We start from the raw sequence: 27,570 nt of genomic DNA on the forward strand, positions 1-27,570 counted from the left end.
CTCTGCTTTTCTTGCATTCTTTTGCATCAGTCATTTTCCTGCTCATTGTGTCAGATCAGCTCTGATGAAAATACTCCTAAGCATCCATTCACCCTTGGACTGCAACAGATCTTCCTCTCCAAGTACCCAATGGCTAGCCTACAAAGGCTGATGGTGAGTCCCAACACTCCACTACCTTTGCTAAAATGAAGGAGTATAAAAATGCAACTTGTTTCTCTCTCACCCTTTTAATCCATCATTTGGAATAGTTCAGGGATAACACAGTAAGATACCAATTATGCAGTGCCTTCATTTGGTCACCAGTTTGGGGAAAAACTTCAGTGGGCAAAGGTGAAAGGAAGTTTCACTTGGATTAGATGGCGAGGAAGGGTGGGTAGTATGAAGTCATATTGAGGAGGGAATTGGAGGCCACTTATCTCATCCAAACCATGTGAGAGGCTGTTGAAATCTTGTATGCACAACAGGTATTTTATCCATGCCTGCATATTTGAGCACATGCACTCAAAGACAACACTGCTTTCTGGAAAACAGGTTCATACACAAAACTACAGTGGTACCTTGCTCACGAACTTAATCCGTTCCAGGACTCTGGTCATGACCCAAACTGGTTGTGAGCCAAGTCAAATTTCCCCATAAGGGTCAATGTAAATAAGGTTAATCCATTCTGCAACTATTTTTTTTACTCACAAAAATGTGAAGCAAAGTGACAAACAGCAACAAAGATCGAGGCCATCTCCCCCGCCCCAACCCCAGCGATTGTGTGTGTGTGGGGGGGAGGTGGGCAGTCATCTCCCCGCCCCCGCCCAGCATGACCGCGATCGGACGGGCGCGTTCGCGATAATCACTGATGCAGAGTTCGCAACCTGCAGCAAACTTTTTATGAAATTTCTGTTCGCGACCTGATTTTGTCGTGAACTGACGCGTTCGTGAGCTGAGGTACCATTATATAATGAAGACTATTCCCGATATGGTAGTTCATACTTTCATATATGGGTGCTAACATCCTGGAGACAGTGTTCAGGCATTTGAATACCCAAGCAATGTCAAATGCTGCTGATACCAACAAACAAACTGGCACTAGGTACTACCTGTCTTTTCCCCCATTATGTCTTCTTTAAAACTGACTATAAACCTGTAGCACAACACTAACACATTAAATATTGGTCTCTAATTCAAACCCTTTCTTTGATACCTTTGAGGAAATGGTCCTTATGAAATGAAGACAGTTTCAGTTCTGGCATTTGATAACACTACACTAGCCTGCTCACCTTTCCACCACTGCAGCAAACATCAATAAATTAGGGAGTACTCAGGTTCTTGCCTCTCTGTTTTTACCTCTGAAAAATTAGTACTACACATTTTTTTGCTGATCATTTCCAAGATAGGATGTCTCAGTTTACAGAACAGCTTACCTTTCTTGGTTTTACTTTGTCATGATAGTCATACTGAAAGATCCCCTTGTAGCTAAGTCCTAACCACCAAGGAATTCCCTGCTTGTCCTAGGGTGGGGAAAAACACTTGCATCAATATTATTCTGAATAGGGGTTAGCAAGACAACATACAGAAGGAGTAAAGAAGTTATAGTTCCCTTTCCTCTTTTTAACATTTTAAATACATTTGGTAAATTTGGACAGTTCCGAAGACACATTATTCGACTAGTGAAACACTCTGTAGCAGAGGCTGCTTCCATACCAGCACTTAGTCTGGAATCACCATTCTTTGTTCACTTGCTACAAAAAAATCATATGATGGATGCCTCCGGACAGACAGCTCCCACCGCTACCAATCAAAAGGCATAGCAGAGTTAGTGCATCTTTTTCTCCTTGTTGTGGAAAGAAAAAAAAACTGGAGGAAGCAGTGGGAAAATTATTACAAATGGAAGATGACTTTTTTGGGGGCCCTCCATAATATTCTGTGGATAAACCAGAATAAGTGCACTTATAAAAGCCCTGTCTGCAAAAGCTGAATGCCACTGCCAACCAGCTGCATTCAGGTATTTCTTTGTTGAAGAAATACAGCACTATTGTGACTGGAAGCTTAGTCCTGTGGGATAAAAGACAGTCACATAGCCACAGAAAACTATCCTTCTTTGCATTATTAAGTAGGTGCTGGAAAAAAATATTCATATTGGCTGTTCACTTTTCTCTTATCAATGAATGAAATCATATACAATCAGTAAGGAAGTCAATCTGATGCTAATGCTGATGTACACCATCACTTTAATATCCTATGAAAAGAACCTGATCTGCTCAATGCACAGCAAAGCAATGAAGGGCAGTCCAAATATTAATTGTAACTTCCAAACCCATTTCTAAATCAAAAACAGTTAAACAAAAGGTTGTTCCAGGTGGTTGCATTATACCAGTGAATGCTTCACTAAAACAGTAATTTCAAGTTGCAATTCCAGCGCACTAAAATCACTGAAGCCTTGATCCAAATTGGTTAAACTCTGTAAATTTACAGTGAGCTGCACTGTCTCATTATACATTTCAATTAGCTGAATTATGAAGCTCTCTATTTCTCTTAACACAGGAACTTTCATTACAGAGAAGTGTTAATTCATATTTACAGGCTTACAGGTTTACTTGCCATTGTTCATGATCAACCAATTAATCCAGAGAGCGATTCTGTGCTTCCAGGGACCACAGAGTTGTTCCCCAAATCCTTCTGAGGTCAGGACAGCACTCCAGTCTTGGAAAGGGGAGTTAGAGATCCAATCCCCTTCCCAAACCTCTTGCAGTCAGTGCGCAGGGATCCATACCAGCTGCCTCACTGAGGTCAGAAACTTGATCATGGAAGGGAAAAAAGATGGCCAGGGAGAGGAGGCACCTGGAGAAACCAGGTTATGTGTTATCCTGGAATTCTTCCATCCTCCCTCCCTCTCGCTCTGCAGCAGCCTCATTCGATGGCCTAAAAAATCAGTCTTGCAAAATCTGCAGGATGAAAGGATGGGAAGCGGAAAACACCACTGCTGTTCTTCCTGCTGTACACTGGGGAATCAGATGCCTCCAAATTTGGGAGTTTCCGATCACCGAGGACATAATCAGGAGAACTCTGCCCTCTTGATTGTGTCCTTAATCATATAACCTTTTCAGTTGGCACATACCTTGACTGCATAATAGTGAACTCCATATGTTGGAAGAGATTCTACAATGCTCATATAACTGTGAAAAGAAGCATAAAAAACAGGATGTCACAGTTCCAATGAGCAAGGGAATTATGCAAAGAAAGAAAGACAAGTTGTGTACATTTGGGTACCCTTCTAGCATGTGCAGATATGAATGACATGAATTCTTCTAAGCATGAACAGTATCAGTGAACTCATAGTATTAGGTAGAACACATAAGCATGCTTTATTTTTCAGTAATTATACAGAGTGGTGAGAACTAAAAGGATGAACTGCTACGTATTTTAAAGAGGAGCTAGAAATTTACGTTTTTGCTGAACCCTCTAGCTACCTAATGCCATTATTTATAACCTCTTTTGTGAAATACTGGTTTGTTCTGCTATAATGTACTATTTGCTACAGTGCCACTTTCAAAATACTTTCCATAAAATCTAAATTAAAGACATGCAAAAGATGCCCCATGGAGTATTTCTAATCAGAAAAAGAATATGCTAAAATTAATCTTTCCCCTCCTGGCACCTTCTAGAATTCTTGGACTACAAATCCCAGCCAGCCTTGCAGGTTGGGGATACTGGGAATTCTAGCCCAATACATCTGGAGGGTACCAGGCAGTTGTTTTCAAATATTCTGCTTGTAGGAGACTCTTTTAACAACAATTTGTATGTTGAAGAATGCTAGTGTTTCACTATGAAACACTTGAATGCTGCAGAAGACTTTGGGCTATGCTTTCAGGTATGTATTTGCTTTTTTTTTTTTTTTTTGAGATTCACTAATGTCCTACTTCAACTGAATGTAGTTTAGAATAGACACAATATTCCTTTGAAATTTGGTACTGCAGACAAAATTAGTGGTACTAAAGGATTTTAAAAGTATCATTCCTGATATTCTAATTGAGGAACCCCAATAAGTTTCTGAAGAACTTCAGGGCATCTAGGAATACAGTCTGATGCTACTGGAGAGACAAGAGATGGAATTATGTGTGGAATTTACAAACCCACAATGCATGCAATGCCACGGAGACAAAGGTCATCATACTATAGAAATCCCCTTCCCAACTTACTTGACAATGGCCTGGCCTCTTGTCTGGCCATTTAGTTTCTTGTAATGCTCAATAACTCGGTCCTCACTTTGAAGAAGAGAAACAGAATCTTATTACCTTGAACACACACAGCTGAAAAAATAGTGAAAGACCTCCACTGTAGAAGAGGCATCTCAGAAAAGGATGGCAATGAGCCTAAGAAATCTCTCAAAAGACATCTAGAAATACTAAGTGAGTGAAAGGAGAAAAACAAAGCTAGTCAACTGAGGATACAGTATTCATTTTTAAACTTTATTTTTATATAAAAGCAGGAGCAGCTATATACATAGAGAAAGAAATGCTGCAAAATTAAAACCCAGTATCAAGACATGGAAAAAGAGTAGCGCCTCTTTTATTTCATGATACAGCATAATCACAGTTTTGCCAAATAATCATGGAAATATATCTAAACATGGAATTTAGAGGAAGAGGACTTCTGTACCGACAGAGGTTCTCTTGAACTGAACTGAAGTCTGCATCAGAAGCACATGCTGGTACACTTTTCTGGCTTTCCTTTGTCTTGCAGGGGCCTCATGTAGCTGTAATATTGCTAATCCTATGCAAATATACTTAGGAACAAACCCAGTCAGAAGCACAGAAACATGGGAAGCTATCATATACACAGAATTTGGTATGACTGAGATAGGGAGTGGGATGCAGGCCTCAGTACTCTCCCTCTCCATTGTGAATTTCTTCCTCCCTTATTCATGTAATGTCATTATTATATTTGTGCTGAGGCTGACCATAATTGATACTAATCAGCTACTAACTTAACCAGGATCAAATCCTGATTCAAAATTCTGGTTAAGATAGAAGCCTAGTTACTGTGAACCAAAGAAACCAGCAGTGAAGATTGCAACCTTAGCAAAGTCTGCAAGGGAAAGCAGGAAGAAAATTTTCATTGGACAGAAGAAGGAACTCTGTGAATCTGACGTCCACATCTGATCTTTTACACCATTACATCTGCACTGGCCAAGTAACTTTACAGATGGGAGTTTTAAGGGTGCAGATGAAATATAATAATTAAAAGGCTATGGTAAAATCAGTTAAAACTATTTCTTTCTTCCATGTGAATGAAGACCTTTAACCTGGCAGTCCTCAGTTTCCCGGTTGTTATTTTTTTAGAGTGTTGGGATGCAAACTGATAATCTGTTCCTCTCTTTGTGTCCCCTTCTCAGGAACCATCAAAATCCAATTCAAACATCACACTCAACTATGTTTAAAGCAGCTTAACTACAGCCTGATGTTTGAATTGACAAGTTATAGTCTGCAATCAGCCATCAAATCAGAATGTGAAACCATGAGAATGAAAACCAAGAGAACTGGATTTGCAAATCATGACTGCACTAAGGGTGGTTTGACACAATCTTTGAATTGATACATCGTAACTGCAGGCATTCCTCTGCCTCCAAGCCTACTTTATTTCTGGTTTTCATACAAAGGAATAACGGAATTTAGCTGGACAGGAAAACCTTTACATGGATGTTTATCTGTCTTGTCAGCTGCATCTGGGGGGAGGGGGCAACACAGTGGGCTGTGCAATGACAGCTGCAGACTCACTGGGATTAATTGCTAATGTGGCAATGGCTCCAAACTATCCCCACACTGGTAACATTTATACTCGTTCATGATTCAATCCAAGTTCTGTTCGCAAATGCCTTGATGTGCAAAAAAAGTAAAGTGCTCCTGCATAGCTGTCAGCTTGTAAACATTCCCATACGTGCTTCAGGGAAAAAGACTGTACTGAAGACAGGCTGTGTATGAATGTCAACAACCTGAGGATCAAAATACTTTGACAGCACCAACATTAGCTATGGCTAAGATCTTCTGTAACTCAGCTTCTGAACCCCACTTTGAACTCTGGTTTAGATCTCCATCTAAAGATCATTATATCACACTATCTCAAGCTACCACATGAAAGATTGTAGAGCATATGCGTATCCTTCCTCTTCAGTAAACCACTCCTTACCAGCAATGTTTAAGCAAGATGCACAGTGATAAAACTGCATGGCAACTTGGTTCTCATGTCCACTTTCTTGCATGGCTACTTCACCTCACCCTGGGCCGTAACTACTGCCTCCACTCCCACGACAACCTGCCGACAGCAATTCCTAACCCATGCTGCTGCCCTTGTCCCCTTCGGGTACGAAAATGTTTGAAATCAAATGTGAGCATTCCCTACTCCTAATTTGCTAGTAAATAAAACAATAAGAATCTGCACAGGATTAGCATTAAGAAACATCGTAACAGATCCTACAGTGGCATATTCTGTGTATATTCTATAACTGGAGGAGGACAGAGAAAGAGAGGGGGAAAGAGGGGTTTTTGGGATGTTTGCAGCCATTCACCAAACTCCATCAGGAGTTCTTCTTTTTCCAAGTAGGATATAACAGCATAATCAACCCACAACAGCAATTGTTCAATATTAAAATACTGAACATGATTTATATTTATTTATCAATGTGCTGCACTGCTGTTTCCAAAGACAAAACTAAAGCCTCAGAGGAAGAGAACATTCTGAGTACAATGAATTTGCCAACAATTTGGTCAGTGAAGTAAAACTAACAATATGTAATCCATTTGAAGTTTTATTACACTATAGAAAACAATGAACTTTCAAAATGTGCCCTTATCTTGTGACCCTATTCACAGGACATATTCCTCATTCCAACCTTTATTTCTTCTTATGCAAGAAGACTAGTCAAATTCTACCAGAAAATACTTGGAAAAAGAAAAACAACAACAACACAACCAGATGGGGCTTGGTGAATTGTTGCAAACATCCTGTTTGGAGATATCCCCTCATTTTCACAGAAAGTGGCAAAAATATTAGCAGGTCATCAGGCAACTGTAGACTTAGTCGCCAAGAACAGTAAACGAGACAGCAAAAGACTGTTTGTTTCTGGCTTATACTATTTCACACTGTCAGTGAGAAGCATGATGGAATGCTTCTCTAAATAATAATTTAAAAATTCATTTTGCACATAGGATATTAGCACTCAGTGAGGAAATTGGACATGCCATCTCCCTAAAACACTAGCCTTGTATGTGCAGGACTTTTTTTCAGCCATGCAGTTCCTCCACATGCTATTTGTGTGTACAAGATTTGAGAAGTGTAGATTTTATAAAAGGCAAAAACGTACATGGGATAAAACTGTGCCATCCTGAAAACACAGAACCTAAATTTGCAAGCTCAGAGACTAGACATTTACCGCAAAAGATTATGGAAAGTATGAGCAATGGAAAAGGCAGAGGCTTATATGACATTTGGGAGGCAGTAACTCATCTGAAAAATATATTCAGCTTTTTAAAGCATTCTGTGCAATGAATATATTCTCAAAAGAATCTCAAGAACATCAAATTTTTAAAAGCTTCTATTTTATGACTGCAAAAATAGACAGCGGGGCAGTACATTTGAAAGTCCAAACTACGAAATTTGCTGCTTTCATGAAGAGCTATGATTGCTGGTAGATATACTACCTGCAGATGTGCTAAGGCCTGGCAAAGTCTCACAAACACTACAGGTCTGTGTTATGTGCCAAGTAGGGATTTTAAATATGGTTTGAGAAACTCCTGGTCGACTCAAAAGCATGTATCAGAATTTCGCAGGTTAATGCTCTGTAGCACTGTCCCACTGGAATGCAAATTTTGCAGACTTAGTCCTTGGTCAAGAGAAATGGGTCAATCTTTCCAATATGGGGTGACGTAGGACAGACTAAATAAAGATTCCCAAACCACAACATGAAAATCATACTCCCTTGCTGTCATCAAATTACAAGTTTGAAGAAATTGAAAGAGCTGCAGATAAGAGAACTTCCCACCCACAACTGGGCTTGGAGCCTAATGCTTTTTAGAAAAACATGAAAGAACTACCAGCAGCCAAGCGGCTGAAGTCCCTCCTGTATCAAAGGGCATTTTCCCCAAACTAATTCATATTTGCACTGATGAAAGGGATGGGAGAGACAGACAGAGGGATTTATCCTTAGGGCATTCTGAATTTAAATAGGATGCTGCCATCTCTTCCAACATGCCAGTGGATTTAATTCTCAGCCTGGGAGGAGGATAAAAGACTACAGCATGGAGCAGGTTTGGGGCAGGAGGAGTGAATATTTGCAAAGCCACACAGATGAGAGACTGAGAAAATCCCCAGATCTGTGCCCAGGAACTTCCAAACCAGAACACAGTACAAAGGCAGGGGAAATATCAGGACTATTCAACCACCATGGACTCTCGCATAGGATTTGCAGTCTTGAGAAGCAATAACAGCTGAATATGTACATCAGTCAAACCCTTTGCTTATTTGTTTTGTAGATGATCTGAAAAGGGCTGATACTTCTGGACAAAAAGTGGGTAAGAAAATTCCATGGTTTGGAAAGGAGTAATGTTTGGGCTCTACTTGGCCACATGCAGTAGGTCACAAAGTGGTAGAGGTCAGAAACAGTGGACCACACCCCTATTCTCCCATGGTAGTCAATTAAATCTGGGATGTCCTTCTTAAGCCTGCGGAGGAATAAATGTTTCTCTGTACCAAAAAATTAGTAGTGGAAAATGAAGGCATGATGGCAGGGAATCTCTAACTCAAGGTCAAACTAAACTTTTTTGTAATCTTGTCTACTATGTGCATCTGGTTTAAGTAAGCATGCATGCACCCAATTTAGATACCCTAACCCTTTCCATTTTCAACCTAAAATTCCCAGGAGGGGGGAGGGAAGGAAGGGTTAATGGAGATGTTTCTTTCTTTTCTTTAACTGCTCTGTTGGGGAGCGGGGAGGGTATAATTTCAGTATGATAATTGGGAGGAAGTTTAATGCTCCCCACCCTCTGGAAGTCCATGCTCTCACTTTGAATCAAGGCTGCATTGTGCTTACTCTGGATTGAGTAAGTAGCTCAGATATGTGCAATTAAAAGAATATTTAGATTGGCACTCAGAGCCCCCCTAGTCGTTAGCTGCACATACTGCAGTATTTGTGATAGGCCCATTCCTTGGCCAAGATTTTTGAATGACCTGTATCAAGCAAAATCAATCCAGCCCAGGATTTATTCTGGATTGGCAAGGCAAGAGCCAGTTTGTCTGGGGCCTCTGCTAGGAAGGAACCCCAAAATAAACTATGCATCTCTGCAGATGCAGATCCTCACTTCCAAGGGTCCCAGGCTTCAGGACATTGACATTATCCACGATTCTTTGGGAGAAGATACAACAATAATTCAGTCCAACACATCTGGAGAGTGCTAGGTTGGAGAAGTCTGGTGTAGATATACCCACAGACTTGTCAAAGGAATGTCTCACAAATAAGTAATAGGAGCCAATGCTACTCAACAAGTAGAAAAGTTACCAGTAAGCAAGAGATGGGTGCTCCTTCAGGGCTTGTGTTGGAAGAGCTGGAAGTTTCTTCAAGTCTGTCCTTACCATGTCATTGCTGAAAAGAGAAAAAGAGAGGTTCAGAAAAGGAAAGCTGGTCTACATGACATTAATAATCAGACTTGCTATAGCTGGCTGACCACTCTGTCTTGAACGTCTGTTGCCATGCTGTAGGGTAGTCCCCTCCCCCCGACCTCAGCCATCTTCTTTGTATTTACATTACATTAGGTAATACTGCAATATTTCTATTATAATATCAAAATTGGAACAAAAATTTCACAGATGTCTAGGCCTTTTTCTTCTTCTATTTCATAACACTATTTCTACTGTAAAAACAAAACAATGACACAACCGTATATCTTCATGGAGAGAGTTCCTGAGGGGAAATTTGCATGGTGCAGGAGGAGGAAAAGGAGGGGAAAAAGGAGGAGGAGGTACACAGAGGAAGTTTCCTTGACTGCTTCCTAACTGTTCCAAAGCGCAGCCCTTCTTTACAACATCAGCTTGATGCTCATGTCCTAGCAAATCTTCCTCTCCTCCCCCAGGGCTTGCTTGGAGTGGGGGTGGGGTGATAGTTGATTTGGAGCCATGTGGGAGTAATGTGAACCTCAGAACCAGAGATGGGGAGAGCACAGTCTGCAAAAAATGAAATTAAAGAGCAAAATTTCTGGAATGATGGGCTAATACAGTAGAAGGACAGAGCCTGTCATTAACCCATTTCAAGAAATGTTGTAAGTCAATGCGAGTCCATGTAAATTTTAATCTGCTGATTGGTTAATTAACCCCCTGCAGCTGCATATATTTCCATATTAATTTAAACATACCTTTAAAGATAAAAGCATTCTTTGTTTTAAATCACAAGGGCTAGTTGGAATGTCTCTTCTAAATGTGCTACCAGTTGTCTACAGTTTTTTTTAAAGCATTTATGTTGAAACAAACGAACAAAGAAAAGATAATGCAATTTTTTATTGTGAAGTCTGCTAAACTGGACATACAGTGAAAATGATCAAACAGTTAAATCTTGCAATCTTAGCTTGCCTCCTTTTCAGTTTGGTTTTCAAAGGGATACACAAGCACACCCACAAAAAGGACATACTGGATGGGAGTACCCAAATTCTGAAGCACTCTGAAAAAACAACTACCTTTTAAACATCAAAAACACCCCCGTGTGTGTGTGTATACGTGCACAGAGTGTGTGCACTGCAATGCTGACACAAGCCTGATTCAAATGAAATGTCAGCTCTGGGCAAAATATGTATAATATAGATCTTCCCTAACCAACATAGCCAATAGTGAAAGCTGACAGGAATCACAGGTTAAAACAAGGAGAAGAGAGGCCAAAAACAAGGAGAGGCAGAAGTGGTCCACCCATGTGCTGAAGAGCTTGGATCACAAATTAAATGGTGTTTACCTTGCTGCACTGGCTCATCTCTGCAAAAGAACTGCCTATTTGCATAACACACCCTGGGATCACCCTGACACAATAATTTAAACTAGACCAGGGGTCAGCAACGCCTGGCTCCGTAGCCGCACATGGCCCTTGAATCCCTCTGCTGCAGCTCCGTCGCTCAAAATACATGTCACAGCCCTCCCTGATCTGCGACCCGCGCCGGCACAGCACAGCCCCCGATCTGCAATCCGCACCAGCACAGCACAGCCCCTGATCTACAACCTGTGCCGGCACAGCACAGCCCCCGATCTGCAACCCGCGCCGGCACAGCACAGCCCCCAATCTGTTTCGTAAATGCAACACACTTTAGTTTTTTATACATAGCATAAAGGTAAAAAATGGTATATGCAGTGTTATTTTCATTTTAGATGTCAAAAGAGTTTTGCGGCTCCCGGTGTTTTCTGTGGGGAAACAGGTCCAAATGGCTCTTTGAGTGTTAAAGGTTGCCGACCCCTGAACTACACCAATAAACTGAAGCTGAATCGTGGAAGCTGAGAAGCCCTGTGGGGATTAGTTCAGAAGACAGGCTCATCAACGTTTCTGGCTAGGTTTGTACTCCCTCTGAAAGATCAGGTTTGCAATCTAAGGGTATTCCTGGATGCATCACTTTTGTGGGAGTCCTAAGCAAGCATGGTGGCTCAGAGTGCTTTTGCCATCTGGATTGGAATGGATCGCCAGTTACAGCCTCTTCTGCACAAGTCACCATGATACAGGTATCATTAACTTCAAAACTGGCTTACTGTAGTATGTTCTAGGTGGGCTTGCCCTTAAGGCTGCTCTAGAAGCTTAGAAGAAGTGCTGAATGCAGCAGTCATCAGGAAGGAATCCCTTTTTAGCATGCAACTCCTTTGCAGAGGGATCTATGCTGCCTGCTCATTCACAACACCTGGCCAGGGTTAAGTTTCTGATACTGGTAGACAAATTCCTAAAATCTTGGGACCAAGTTCCTCCTTACCAACCTGCTTGAACACTGAGATCATCAGAGAACATTCACCTCGCAGTTTCACATGGACCTAGGGTTCAACTGGTGCCCCCTTTGGTGTTGTAGCTCTTACTCTACAGAACGTCCTACCTCTGGAAGTCAGGCAACCTGCACCACTGTGTTGTTTGTGGTACCCACTAAAGACATTTTTGTTCTAGGAGGCCTTCCACGCTTCACCACAGCTTTAATGTTAACCTGCCCTCAATGCATTGTTTTTAATTTGTATTTGTTTATTGTTCCAGAATCTCCCTAGATCTCAAACAGTACATAAATGCTGTAAACAAACAAACATGAATAGACTGCAATTGCTTTATAAACACATGCCATGCAGAGCTGGACACTGTAATGATGATGCTAGAGGTGAGGATAGGCTGCTTTTCAGAGCTATAAAATGTACAAAAATATGAATATATGAAATGATACTACAGCTTTTTCCAACTGGTCACTCCATGTGTTTTGGAGTACATCTCTCAGCAGCCCTGGAACTGGTAGGCATCAGAATGGAGAAAGCTGACATACGTTTGATCAGAGATGTTCGACACATCTAGTGGAACCTAGTAATGCGGACACTGACTAGCAGCTGCTTTCAGACAAAATGTCCTTCTTAGCACTATACGGACCAGGGACTGAAGTGTCTGAACCTGAAATTGAGCCTTCTGCATGCAAAGCAGTGTTTTATCACTGAGATATGGCCTCTTCCCTTGCTGTTTGTGTCATATGAAAATGTCATATCCCTACAACACCTTTAGAAAAGGTGCATTCGCCTTCTACATCAAATGAAGAGCGGGCACATATGCATTATTTTTAAAAAAGCTGAGAGTAGCACCAAAATATTTATTGCTGATCCAGTCATGATTGCCTTGGCCTTTAGTTAAAAAAGACTGTTTAAATGCTATTGTAATTCAAATAATGTAGCTGCACTTGCTTAGACAAGCAAGTCTCCTGTCACCTGTAATCTGTGCCAGTTTATGCTTGTTTTGTTTTGCTGCTCTTAATGAAAGCTGGGAAAGTCAGTGCTTCTGGTCTGTAAAGCAACTAAATCTTTCTTTGCCTGGCTGATAAAACCTTGCCTGAACCCGTCACCACCAGTGCAAAAGTCTTTGATAGTTTGCCCAAAATGTTACACAGGAGAATGTCTGGGAATTAAGAGGAGGAAGTTTCCAGCATGGAAGGGTTCAAGCCAAAGAGACAATTGCTGCACATATGACAAACCTCCCTGTGGCTAATAACATCCCCACAAAGCATCCAAAGCCGCTTTGAATCACCACCAGCAGTAAATCATATCTGTCAGTTTTAAATCCTTACTCTGTACCATTTGCATCTCAGCAAACGTCTGGAAGGGCAGATTTGATACCTCATGGAGCAGATGACTGTTCAGTCCAGAGGTTCCAACTGATCTCACTTTAGCCCATTCCAAAACAGAATAGCCTTGCCCCATATTGGCCTAGCCAAGATGGGGGAAAACTACAGTAAAGCCAGGCCAAGAAGTTGGATACTGGGAGCCTGAGAAGGGGTCAGGCTAAACCTGAAAGGACAGCCACATATAGTTCTCCTATACACTATACTAGTCAGACTTCACCTGAAATACTGCATTCAATTCTGTGCAACAACATTTAAGGAAGATGCAGAAACACTGGAAAGGATTCAGAGGAGGACAACAGAAATGACCCAGTATTTGGAAACATTGTCCTATGATATCACTCTATAAGTATCTGTCACAAAGAGGAAGGACAAGTTCCTTTCTCACTGATCCCATACTGCAGAACATGGAATAATCAACCCAAGTCGTAACTAGAAAAAGGCTATCAGGAAAAGTTTCCTAACTGTCAGAGCAATACGATAGTTGCCTAGAGGGGTGGTGGGCTTTCCCACACTAGAGACATTCAGAAAGAAACTGGGCAGCCATCTGAGTGGGATGCTGTAACTTGATGTCCTGCAACAGCAGGGATAGCCTTCTTGGATTCTTCCAACTTTGCCAATCTATGATTCTATGTACCTATCCTCCTGACTCACATTTAAAGGGCGGGGGGTGGGCAGGGATCTATTTTTGAAAATGCAGATGAAAGGCATGGGAAAGAGAAAGGGAGAAGAGGGGAGTGAAAGTCCTTGACTTTCTTTCATTTCTGTCCATTTCCCTCCCAGCTCAGATCTGTGAGATAAGAAGGACAGGTGATAGGATATGGTCTCCCTCCTCTACCTGCACACTCCATTTAATGTAGACAACCCCCCCACCGCAGCTTTATATATGAACAGAGCAACATATGCAGCTGTCCTGCCATGTCTCATCTGACCCTGAGTCATTTCAAGTGTCGCTGGAATGAATACATAAAGAGCACCAAGGCCTATGTATCCCTGGAGCTCGTCAAGGGTGAGCAGTCCCAAGGTGGGAGGACAAAAACCTGCACATTACCCTGAAGCTCTGCCATCTATATTAGTATAGTGCCTGGAGCCTGTAATGTGGCCTGCTAGGTCCTTGAGTTGGCATGGATTTGGTTGCTGCTCCAGGAAAGCAGTAAAACTAGGAGTTTTATCAGGTCCTTTCTCATATATGAGCAATGGGTCAGAATTTGCACAGGTCTGATTTAAGTGGAAATTAAAACAAGAAATAAAGAGTGCTTTTCAGATTCCTTGAAAAGCAGGGATGTAATCCAAGGGCAATTTTTCTCATCACTGTCACTGTGGTACACTAAGAAAGGCTACATGTTGGCTCCTGTAATTGATTAACAAGCACTAATTGCCAAACTGCAAGTTCATTATAAGGAATGAAAATTACAAACTGTACTTTCCCATTATGTAAATAAATTGCTTAGTGGTAAATAACCCTTCTGCTTTCCTTCCTGTCTGATTATACCCATTTAGCATAATCTCTTTAGTTACATGCTCTTTTGCATCTACTTTGTCACATTCTCCTGATGCAAATGCCAAAGATGGATTGCTAATGGCTGCTGTTTCATTCCTTTGTGAATCTGGTCTGTATTAGCTTATTTGTTCCTTGATGAGTATTTAATTATTGATGCACCATGTGGTTTAATATTTGACTTTATTTGATAACTGATATTCAGTGGTATGTATACGGGTTGACAACTTACAAAATTTCATGTTTGACAATTGCCAAAATTCCTAGGCACATGAGAACTCTGAATGAGATTTCTCACTGTAAAAATGGTAACACAAGCTGCTTTGGAGGCTTGACTCAGATCAGAGCCAAGGTGCTGGCAGAAAAGTTTTTTAAAAACTTTTCCTTCTATGCCTTTTTCACCATTTAATGCATGTTCTACCTGCTACTTGCCCAATGGAAGGAAAAGTGTGCGTCCCACAAAGCTCCTGTAGGATCCTATCAGTGCAAAAAGGAAGTTTACATTTCATCAAGGTCTGAAAGTCTGTGGCAAGAATTAAGTTCAAACTTTAGGGCAGAATCTAATGCTGCTCTCATGCAAGCAGGACCTACCACTAGCCCAGTCTAGCAATCAAGTAATTTTTGCATTTTTTTCTGGAATGGTGCTGGTCAAGGGAGCTCATGGGGGTGCGGCTCCATGAGTGCAATGGAATTACTGGAGGCACAGTGGCATGGCCAACAGACAGGAAAGCTGGGAGTTGTAGACCAAATCCTCTCATGGGCAACAAGTTGGGGAAGTCTCTTACATAAGAACCTTGGATGCAAGAAAGGGCATTGCTGGACTATATACTGGAATAAATCTTCTTACAGGAAGAGCGAAAGCTACCAGAATGGAGGGCAAGCAGCAACTGTCATGAGCAAGAGGGACCTTTGGGCAGATGGCTGCACGTCCATCCCTGACAGTGTGAGGGGACTCTGTCTCTGAGGCAGAAGCTAAGTCATTCCCTGCCACCCAGAAGCATTGTTGCCTCAAGTGGCAGTCCAGTGGGTCTTCCAGGAGAAGGAGTGCTTGCTTGCAAAGAAGCAAGAGCCTCAGCAGGTCACTCCTCAGCTGGTGAGGCAGTTTTAAGGTGTGGCATAATGGATTTAAGTTAAAAGAAGCCAGATTTAGACCAGGAAGAATCTCCTCACTGTTAGAGCAGTACGACAACGGAGCCTTTTACCTGGGGAAGTTGTGGGCTCTCCCTCACTAGAAAAATGTCTGGACAGTCATCTGGGTGGGATGGTGGAACTCAGTGTCCTGCAATAGCAGGGGGTTAGACCTAATGGCCTTCTGCCCCCTCCCGACTCTACTATTCTATTATAGCTGAGAAACTCAGCAGGCTCAGGTGATAAAAGCCTTTAGTGTCTGCCAAGCCAGTCACTCTTTGGTTAGTGCGAGTTCCTTCTATCATGTCCTGGGATTGCTCTTCCTGACCCTTGGACTCATGTATGGCCCAGCTTCTGGATTATGAACTAAATCTAACTGCCTGTGCATTCATTTTTGCCTGCTATCTTGACCACTTCTGCCTTAGTTTGATCCTCACTGGACTGAAGACTTGGTGCTTGAGCATTTGCCTCTTCTGTTACTTTGCTTTTAGGTTAGCCCTTCACTCAGAGGCTGGGTTCACACATAACAACAAGACACAGAGTTTGTACCACAAAATGCTCTGTTGTGCAGTCTGAACCCTGTTTGGTCTTACCATGTGGTACATTTCTGTGGAAGCATGGAGAGACACAATGATCTATTGTATGGTTTCCATAATTCAATCTAACTTATATGGTTATCTGAATCCAGAAATGAAGTTTCTGTGCAGTTACTATAGAGTCTGGTGGAAAGAGCAGCAATTGCAGGAGCCATTCTAGCCATCCAACCTCTATATGCAGACCAATGAAAGAGAGGCAGGTGATACAGGCAGGAGAAGTGTTCTCTGGCATTAAATTTCAGCCATGGAGGCTGATGGGATACATACTGCCAGCAGTAGGATTAACCATGTATGTGTGGAAACCATTGTCTGACAGTCTAAGCCTTTTAAGAGACAAAGCCACTCAGAAACCACATGGCATGGCTTAGCATTACATGCAAACACAGCCAGAGTCTGTTTCAACTAAAGCAGAACAGTTGGCATATTAAAGGTTGTATGAAACCTCTGCTTTAATTCTACATCCTGCTAAGAGTGGCAAGACAATGTTTTCAGCTATGCTACAGAATGCCAGTGTGGAAGCACCTTTTCTATTGTCCCATTGTGATCCACCCCTGCCCCATGCAACACAAATAATAGATTTCTTTGGTGAATATGTGCAGTTATTCATATGCAGTTCCATGTAGCCAACTGTTGCATGTGGGAATCTGTGCAGAGGGATGCTAATCCAACAGTGCCATTTGAATTGGAGCATTACTGGATATCTTTCTCTTAAAATCATATACAGAGAATGATCATTAGCAGAAACCACTACTAGCTTTTCTCAGGCTCTGTTCTTCCCAGATCTGGTCAACATGACTACATAGTGGGGATATAGTAAGTTTCACAAATTCAGTCGAGTTATTCTGAGGAAGACACTGGAGAAACAAGTATAAACTTTTTTCTGTAATGTATTCTTCCCTAGAAATTTGCACAAAGAACCTCAGGGATCCCTTCCCTACACTTTCAGTGGATGCTACTAATATACTGGTTGTTGTTGTCTAGCAAAGTTGTGTCCGACCCATCGCTACCCCATGGACAACATTCCGCCATGTTCTCCTATCCTCCACCATCCCCTGGAGTCCACCTAAGCCATGGGTCCTCAAACTACGGCCTGGGGCTGTATCTGGCCCGCCATGCCCATTTATCTGGCCCACCATGTCCATTTGGACCCACCGTGCCCATGCCCGTGCCCGTCACTGCCTACCTTGCCCTACACGTGAGGAGGCAGTGGTTTGCTTGCTCGGAGAAAACGATCTCCAAGCGAGCAAGATGCTACTTTGTGCGCCTGCCTCATGGCGCATGCCCGCCCCTGCCTCGCCTCCCCTTGCTGTGCGTGCCCACCCACGCCTCACCTCACTTCGCGCACCGCCTCCACCTCAGTGCACGTGCCCATGCACACCACCCCCGTGCTGGCCCACGTGCCCCACTGGCACCACCTTTCCGGCCCACACCCAGCACCGGCAGCTTTCAACTGGCCCCCTGGTGGAAAAGTTTGAGGACCCCTGACCTAAGCTCACACCAACTGCTTCAGTGACTCCATCTAGCCACCTTATCCTCTGCCGTCCCCTTCTTTTGCCGTCAATTGTTCCCAGCATTACAGTCTTCTCCAGGGAGTCCTTCCTTCTCAAATGTACTGATTACCACTTCTGCACATGCTCTCTTATATTATTTCTTCACTGATTCCAAGGCTAAGCTGTTACACTGAAAACAGGTACTGGGACTCAGTCTGAAGCTCGAATCAGCCCTGAATTACTGCTGCTGTTGCTTCTACTGACAACTGACATTTAGAAAGCCCCTAACAGCTAGGTGCTTTATAATGATTGGATTAAACAGAACAAAAAGGGTTAGGGTTAAAGCTGAATATTTAAAGCTTTGACTATGCAGCTTTAACACTATAGGGTAAAGCTGCATAGGGTTAAAGCTGCAAGTTAAAGCTGCACAGAAATGGCCTTCATTCAGTCATACCAAACTCAGTCCCGTTATACTGGGAAAAGCAAATGATTGCACATAGAATACATGCTTCAGACAGCCGTGGAAACTGAGGGGCTGTGGTCAGCTTCCTGTGTGTATTTCCATATTATACACCAATTAAAATAGGCTTTAAAATAGAAGTATTTTTCTTAAAGGACACACATTGTAAAATCGAATGGGTGAGTTCACTCTCAGAAAAACTGAATATTTTTATGGCCCAAGCATCTCTGCATTTTGACTTGTTAACCAAGAAACGAACAACTTACGAAGGGCTTGTTAATTTTCTCTTCAAAGAAAAACATTCAAAACAGAAGAATAGCAAGAATCCAGACCATTACTCTACTCAAGATGATGTAACCTTTTAGGGAGAAAAATACCTTGAAACCTGACACAAGGTTCATTCTTTGTGAAGAACTATTGAGAGACGTTTCAAAGCTATACTTTTATTGACTCCAGGGCCTTCATATAATTACTGTCTGTCTCTCTCTGGAATCCATGGAATTGAACTAGTCTATTGATAACAAATGGTGGCTCTTAAAACTAGTATTTCTGCTGGTAGTCTCAGAAGATCATGGAATTAGAATCCCACTGTTCCTAATCCTATTATGTAAATGTTTCTTTCCATGTTTCCACCATTCTCACCTTGACAATCTGCAAGTTGATGTAGTTTCAATGACCTATAGATTTATTTAAGGTAATTTATATTCCACTTTTCTACTAAAAATAAAACTATTAAGTGTATTGTATAATACGTCAACACAAACATAAAAATAATTAATACAGAAATGTCCCACAATGCTGTGACACCTCAGGGCATTATGAGAAACTCCAGTGGCTAAATGTTTTCACAGTGCTGCTAGGTAAACACACTGAAATAGAAAGAGGATCAACTGAAGCTCTTTACTGAGGGTTGTCTCAAACCTGGAGCTGGCTTTGCTATACAACCTTTGGCTTCCCTTGACTGAACAGAGCCTTCACTAGGCACTGGCTTGGGAATGGTATTTTTATGCTTGTGAATACTCTAACGTTGGAAATTAATCAGCAATGAATACAGGATAGATTGAACTGCAAATAGGGTTCAGTAGAAAAAGGAATGGGCAAAGTTTGGGTTAGGCGTTAGCATGAAATTTTTATGTGAATAGTGTGTATGAGTGGCAGGTGTATGTAAGAATTGCGTAAGAATTGTGTGAGTGCTTGGTGTGTGAAAAAGTGAAGTGAGATTGAATACAAATAAAATGTTACACATAAAAACACACATCTGCAAATTTGTGTGATTCTCCACTTTCTCATTCTTGTTCTTTTAAGTAACAGAGTTTCTAGGAGAGTGTTAAACGCTGCTGTAGTTAATTCTGGCTGCTGAGCTTTATTGCAAGCATTGAACTAAAAGTGAAACAATCTGGCCAGAATCCTGTAGTATTGCTGCAATAAATCAACTTGCATAGTTAAACATCTGAATTCTTCTCCTGGCCTTTGAATGAAACAGTAGAGCTAATGACTAAGTTAAACTGAAAGGTTATGAGTTGAGAAATTAAAGCAAGAATGAGCTTGTGCTTCCTTGTCACAAACATGTCAGTATTTCACAATACATTTGAGGTTCTGTGTCAGGGTATCTGAACTTCTGAGTGTCAACTGTAGGCTGCAAAATGTTGCATTCCTCAAAACTGCAGAATGAGGTCTTTGCAGTGATGCATATTACATGCTTCTTGCATGGCTTTCTGAGATTAAATTAACTTGGAGATTCAGTAAAGTTGAAACCAGGGCAATTAGAAGCCCGGTACATTTGGAATCAGAATTATTTTCCAGGCATAGAAACTATCTTTGCATTGTTGGTTCAGCTGTGAGTTCTCTCACCACATTCTGTACCTCCACAGTGCAAGCATGCAATGACCAACCTTCCTACAATGCCTTTGTGACCCTCTACTTCAATTTATTAGACTTATACCCCGCCTTTTACTTATAACAAACCCAAAATGGGGACATGGGAGAAACCCATGGGGGACAGCAACTTCAAGTGAAGCACCTCTTGTATCTGTGGAGACCATGTTAATGAGAAGACTGGAAGATCGGGAGGTTGAAAATATAGGACACACTACTTTTCAGATAGTCACCCTCCATCTAGGGATGAAGAATGTGACAAAAGAAAAGACCAGGGCTAGAATATGCCCTCTTCTCCCAGATTTGCCCTACTCAGATACCGAAACTCAGAATACGGCTTTTACGGTGCCATGTAACTGGACCCTGAAAATATGACTTTCTTGTAAGATGGTGGATAAATGGCAGCTTTCCCAGGATGGAATTGGGCCCAAGAGCTATTTACTGGCACCTGTGTAATCTATTTCATCAACACTCATACTCATCTTGTTCTTGTAAGTGATCTTTGAAATCAGTCCAGTGAAGAGAAGTGTAAGCCTGATGTACTCACAACTTGGGCCTATTTTTAAAACAATTGTGCCAGGTCACTGATTTACGGTAAGACAAGTCGTTTCCTCTAAAATTTCCTGCTGCTCTAGAGGGGGAAACTATTGTATTTCCTGAATTCCACAAATACATCAAGCATTTATGAATGCAAGCAAACTATTTTATTTGTTGTATGTGCCCTAGTTAAGCACTGTTACACAATTACAAGACTTGTTAGTTTTCCTCTATACTAATTTACTCGACGAATATACATGCAAAACTTACCTTGAAAAATCACCTTTTGCTTCCTGTAAAGTTACAAAAAAGGGAGAGGGGGGAAAATATCAACACACACACAGCGATATAAATGTAGGCATATATTTCTAAAAGTACAAGAAAGGTTGTTGGGGTTTTTTTGTTAACATAAATGATCCCATTTTAAAATTAAGGTATCACTATCTGGTTGGATACAGACTTAGTTATGCTTAGAGTAGACATAATTATTTTGATGCATCCATTCAAAGCATGAAGAGGTTTGTATCCAAACCATTGCATTTATATGTGTCAGCTTTCACAACAATAATTAAGTTTCTTGTAGGTGTCTTTCATAAGCACCTGAAGCAAAAATTGGCCAACTGGTTTCGGCAGTCTGTTTTTTTTTTATCCCCATAGACCACCAGGCCTTTTATTTGTAGCATATGACTTCTTATTCAGTATCTCTGAACACTTAAGTGCATACATAACGTGTGTAAGTTGGGGGTAGGCATTTTGTGGTCCTCAAGATGTCCTCACACAGCAACTCCTATCAGCCCTAGCCAGAATAACTAATGCTGAGACAGGATGGGATCTGTAATCCAACAACTTCTCGAGGTTGCCTCACTCCTGGTTTACATAATCCTGAGTATGTAAACTTACTTAACAAACCTAGGTCTTGCTTAACAACTCTAGGTGCATCTTCTGGCACTCTCGGTAAACAGTATACTGCTTAAAAACAGCACAAATGTAAGCCAGTTCTTTTTTCAATTAAGGGACTAAGGAATCGCAAGGAATTGTAATTCTGTGAAGGCTGCAGAAGTCTCATGCACACACACCTCACAACATTCCCAGAGTACTTCAGGAGAATCTATAATAATTAAACACAAGCTTGTAAATTTCTACTAGCATTGTCATCTGTAGCAAGTGAGAATTGACTTCAGGCATTCAAGCAGAGAAAATCTGGTAAATATGAAAAGATCTGGCTGGGTTTCTTTCCCCGAAGGGACTGACAAGCATCAGTATGTATGGCAAGCATGTCAGTAAAGTTTTGCTGGCTTGTAAGTTCTGTGACATTTTTGCAAGGCTGAGGTATAAAATTTTACATTTGTTGCCTAGATATGCCTTTATATTCTGGTTTAATCATGGGAGAAAGTAAAAGCCTTATGGTTTGATTATGTTCAAAAGACTGGCCTTAGTCCAACTTTCTAGAAGCATACATGTGCTTTTATTGGAGCTTTGGATTCCTTTAATAAGCCAGGCACATTTGGGACAGCTCAGTTTCTTCTTCTATTTTCCTTTGGACACAAATACCCTTTTCCCAAGATTTGTACTTCCTAAGCCACCACTCAAGGGAGCCCAAAATGTTTGTTTTATATATTTCATGTGTGAGAACATTGTGACTTAACTCTCAGCCATCAACCCTCATGATTATAACCAAGTTCTGCACAGTGCTGCTCTGGGCTGTGGGATCAAAGGTGTTGTTCTGAATTTTAAGTGCCAACATTTTGATTGGGAGTGAGTTGCCTTGCACAGCAGACTCATCCTGGGAGAGCAGGGCTGATGCAGAGTGAAGAAATGGATGTGAAGTACTTGGAAACTTGATACATATGCAAATTTTGTTTACTTTGTGCTTTATGCTAAGAAAATGATTTACCAAAAGGGATCACTTCAAGCCTTTTAGATTGCTTGAATGTAGGGCTTTGGTATTTCACAGAGGGTGGGTTCTCATGACATGGCAACTTACAATGCAGCACAAACTGTGTGGTGTGGAACATCTGCCAGAGCGTCCACAATTATGCCCAGTGGATGATCAGGCACATTGTGAGTCCTTGCCTACCTCTTTCCCTCTCCTTGGTGCTCCTATGGGTATCTCAGGAAACCCCACAAGAGCACTGAGATATCCCCTGCTGCCTTAAGATCAGAGGGCCCTTGATATTGCTCCCTGTTGGCTCCTCTGGCCTGAAATGGCTGGTGACAGAGACTGAGAAGACCTCCAATGGCCTTCAGCAGAGGAAGCCTCCAATGGCCACCCCCAAGTGTTACTTGGGCACCCCCAAGTGACTGTCAATGACACTCCTGGGTTAAATGCTTAGAAAGAGTGGCAAGGGGACTGATTGTGATTGATCACTGGTAGCTGATCATGGATCAAACAATCCAGGTCATGGGATGTCAGGTTGCCTCATGAACTACAATGAAGCCACTCTGCCAAACCATCCAGGATGCACAACACAACAACCTACCATAGTTATAGGCCATGGTTGGTTGTCCTGTGATGCAAACTCAGTTGATGTGTTGTTCCTTCTTAGGTCTGTCTAAAACCCCAGGAGTTTTGTTTTGCTACCTATACCAGTCTTACTATGTGCCTGACATAGGAGGCGATGATGTAGTGTTAGATGGAAAAAAAGAACAACTCCTCCTACTTTTCTTGTCTAAAAATGTATTGGATTGTAACATAAAAGCAGGTTGCTTACCTGCAACTGATGTTCTTTGAGTGGCCATCTGTGCAGTCACACATATGGGTACTGTGCCTGTGCAGTGCCTGTGGCCGGAAGATTGATAGCTAACGGTTTGGCGGGAAAAACTCCGCTCCCCTCCCCACTAGCAGTATATATGGAGTGGAGTGTCCGCCATTTTCCAGTCTTTGACAGACCGGACGTTCGCTCTCTAAGAAACAAATTGTAACTAAGCATAATTTAATTTGCTTAATTTAATTTAATTTTTTATTTTATCGACAAGAAGAAAAAATATTGTGTAGGTACCGAGAGCAAGAGTAACACAGTACCAAAAAACACTACCACCCAATGACACTGAGTGGGGCCGGTGGGTGGGTGGTGTGACTGCACAGATGGCCACTCGAAGAACATCAGTTACAGGTAAGCAACCTGTAAGCTTTTTTCGTCGTGGCCTCTGTGCATCACACATATGGGTAGATTAGCAAGCAAATTACCAAGCTTACCCATACTGGAAGGAGGGAAGGTGTCATCAACGAAGAATTGTTGAAAGAATGGCTCTGCCAAAGGAACAATCCTGCCTAGCACAGACATCCAGCCGATAATGCTTTGCGAATGTACATTTAGTGGCCCAGGTGGCAGCCCTACAGACATAGTCAACCGGAACTCCCAATGCGAAAGCTGAAGAAGCAGCTTCAGCTCTAATAGAATGGCCTCTTGGGACGGTAGGTAAGTCTATCTCGGCCAATTGATAGGAAAGAGTAATGGTTTGGACTATCCACTTAGAGAGTCTCTGAGGGGTAACTGCAAAACCTTGATTTTGCTCAAAGTACTTCACAAAGAGTTTAGTGGAATGTCAAATAGACTCAGTCCTTGATCTATAAAAGGTCAGGCAGTGCCATACATCGAGCGTATGCAAGGTTCTCTCAATCGGATTCGACGGAGACAGAAAAAGGCAGGCAAGACAATCTCCTGACCCAAGTGGAAGGAAGTAGCCACTTTGGGAAGAAAAGAGGGGTCCATACGTAGGACCACTTTTTTCCTGTGGAAATTCAAATACGGAGGGTCCACCCTGAGAGCATAGAGTTCACTAGCTCTCCAAGCTGACATAACCGCCACCAGGAATGCTGTTTTCCAAGAAACAAGATGAAGGTCTATTGTCGCCAGGGGTTTGAAAGGAGCTCTTGTTAGTGCCTGTAATACCATTGATAGGCTCCACATAGGCATAACCGGTCTAAACATCAGGTGAAGGTTATGGAGCCCTTTGAGGAATCTTTTTAGCAGTGGTTGAGAGAAGATGGAGGAGCCTTGAACTGTACCCCGGTAGTATGAAATTGCTGCCGTATACACTTTTATGGAAGATGGCTTAAGTCCGGAATGATGGAGTTCTAAAAGGAACTGGAGGATGTGGTCTATAGATGCTGACTGTGGAAGGAACAAGCGAGACTCGGCAAAGATAAAGAATCGTCGCCACTTGGCCGCATATGGCTTTCGAGTTGACGGCCTTAGCGCAGAATCAAGAATGCATTGGATGTCTGGGTGAAACCACATCGAACCTGATGGTGCATCCGTTGGATCTGAAGACAGATGGATGGCAGATGGATGCGAGGCATGGCGCACCACGTCAGATCCGGGGACAGAATCCGTAGAACGTGTAGATAACATCGGTAGCGAATCGGCGCTGACTGCTATCGAATTCGCCAGGCTGTCAATTTCAGTGATGTCAAGTCTGGATGGCAAATTGTGCCTTCTTGCTGGGTGATGAGATACGGAACTTGTGGGAGTTGACGATATTCTCCTTGAGAAACGCGAAGAAGCGTTGAAAACCATGCTTGCCGTGGCCACCATGGAGTTATCAGCAGTCCAGTGGCCCCGTTGTAGATTATCTTCGATAGTACTCTCATAATGAGGGGAATTGAAGGGAAAGCGTAAAAATTCATATTGTTCCAAGGGATCATAAAGGCATCCCCTGGTGACCCTTGTCCGATTCCCGCTCTCCAGCAAAAGGTCTTGCATACCCTGCTGTGGTGGGTGGCGAATAAGTCTATGTCTGGGTGACCCCAACAATGGAATAGCTGGTCGCACGTCTGGCGATCTAGTTCCCATACATGAGACATGGACATGTGTCTGCTTAAAAGATCAGCTTCCACATTGTCTGTATCGGCTAGGTGCACTGCTATCAGGGTGATGTCTCTCTGGTTGCACCACTACCAGATTTCCATCGATAACCGCGCTAGCAGTGACTTTGTCCCTCCTTGTTTGTTCAGATAAAAGACCGTAGCGATATTGTCCGAAGTTATCTGAACGACTTGGTGCCGAAGAACGTCCTCGAATGAACTCAGGGCCTTGAATACTGCTAGGAGTTCCAGGAAATTGATATGGTTCCCGGATTCCTGTCAATTCCACACGCCTTGGGTGCGAAGACTGGAACACACTGCCCCTCATCCCAGTAGGGATGCATCGGTACTGAGAGTCACTGAAGGGCACCAGGGCCAAAAAATGGAACCCCAACTGTTAGGTTGGCTGGGATTGTCCACCATAGTAGTGACTGAAGAACAGATGATGGGATCCGAAGTAACTTTGTTGGTAAGTCAGTTTGAAGTCTGAAATTTTTGTTGAAGAAAAGTTGAAGAGGACAAAGTCAAAGCCTGGCATGAGGGACAACAGCAACTGACGCAGCCATATGTCCCAAGAGTCTTTGGATGGACCGGGCAGGAACCGTCCTGTCTCATCGCATTCAATAGATATGTTGAGCAAGGGTCTGCTGTCTGTCCCATGGGAGGAAGGCTTTTGCCAACATGGAATCCAGACAGGCTCCAATGAAAGTGATCATCTGTACAGGAACAAGAGAAGATTTCTCGGTGTTAATGCAAAGTCCAAGGTCTTGCAGCAGAGTACAGGTAGTATGTATCGAGGTAAGAAGTCCTTCTCTGGTCTAGCAACCAATCGTCGAGGTACAGATAGATTTGAACACCTCGGAGTTGTAGAAAGCCACAGACAGGGGCCATACACTTCGTAAAATCCCTTGGTGTGGTGGCCAGTCCGAAAGGTAACACCGTGAATTTGAAAACTTCAGACGCAACTGCGAAACGGAGGAAACGCCTATGACACGGATGGATCAAAATGTGGAAATAGGCTTCCCTCAAGTCCAATGAGGCGAACCAGTTCTCTCTCCTCAGCAACGGTACGATATTTTGAAGGGTGGTCATCCTGAATTTTTTTGTTGTGATGAACCTATTGATGTTTCGTAAGTCTTGTATTGGACGAAGACCACCGTCCCGCTTTGGGACCGTAAAATATCTCGAATAGAATCCGTGAAGTCCTTCCGTTAGATCTATTTGACGAATTGCTCCTTTACAGAGAAGTTGTTAAACTTCGTCAAGCAATGCCGTCGAGCATGGTGTAAACCGGATCAGGCTCACGGAGGAACGATGTCGAATTCTAACCGATATCCGTGCTGAATGATGGACAACACCCACTGATCAGATGTGATGGACTCCCAAATGGGAAGTCAGCCTTTCAGCCAATCCACAAGTGAGAGAGGGGTGGGTGGAGTAGGAAGCAGAGAAATGGTTCACCCATCCCGTCAACGTTGTCTCCTGTCGCCCTCAAAGCGGCGACGGCCTTGGTGGTAATGTTGTGGTGGCTGTTGATGATGGCGTTGTTGTTGTTGTTGCCGGTGTTGTGGTTGTTGTCTGGATTGATAGAGTTGCTGGTAGGGTGGACAGGTCCAAGCCCACTTATGTCATGTTTGGGGCTGAAGCTCCATCTGCCAAGCTGTCATCTTGGATTCGTGGTTCTTTTTGAGCTTGTGGTTGGTTCGGGAATGGAAGAGCCCAGACCTGTCGAAGGGCATCTCCTCTATGCACCTCTTCGTCTCCTTCGGAAAGTTGCAGTTGTGTAGCCATGCATGCCTCTGGAGGGAGACGGCACCGACCAGG

At 42.6% G+C, this 27,570-nt stretch overlaps 1 protein-coding gene across 7 annotated transcripts in view; it reads right to left on the reverse strand.

Moving 5' to 3' along the window:
- Positions 1-27,570, reverse strand: part of FRMD4A (FERM domain containing 4A) — a 301,515-nt gene that overhangs the window by 68,791 nt on the left and 205,154 nt on the right. For all 7 annotated transcript variants that reach the window (XM_044423314.1, XM_044423315.1, XM_044423316.1 and 4 more), the window contains 5 exons: positions 21,210-21,232; positions 9,539-9,622; positions 4,188-4,253; positions 3,107-3,164; positions 1,413-1,499 (listed from right to left, as the gene is read on the reverse strand). In XM_044423314.1, the coding sequence (XP_044279249.1) occupies positions 1,413-1,499; positions 3,107-3,164; positions 4,188-4,253; positions 9,539-9,622; positions 21,210-21,232 (318 nt within the window). The remainder of the gene's footprint in view (positions 1-1,412; positions 1,500-3,106; positions 3,165-4,187; positions 4,254-9,538; positions 9,623-21,209; positions 21,233-27,570) is intronic.

This window comes from Varanus komodoensis, unplaced genomic scaffold (assembly GCF_004798865.1).
Source record: "Varanus komodoensis strain SLA01 unplaced genomic scaffold, ASM479886v1 scaffold13_3, whole genome shotgun sequence".
In the NCBI taxonomy this organism is placed as follows: Eukaryota; Metazoa; Chordata; class Lepidosauria; order Squamata; family Varanidae; genus Varanus; species Varanus komodoensis.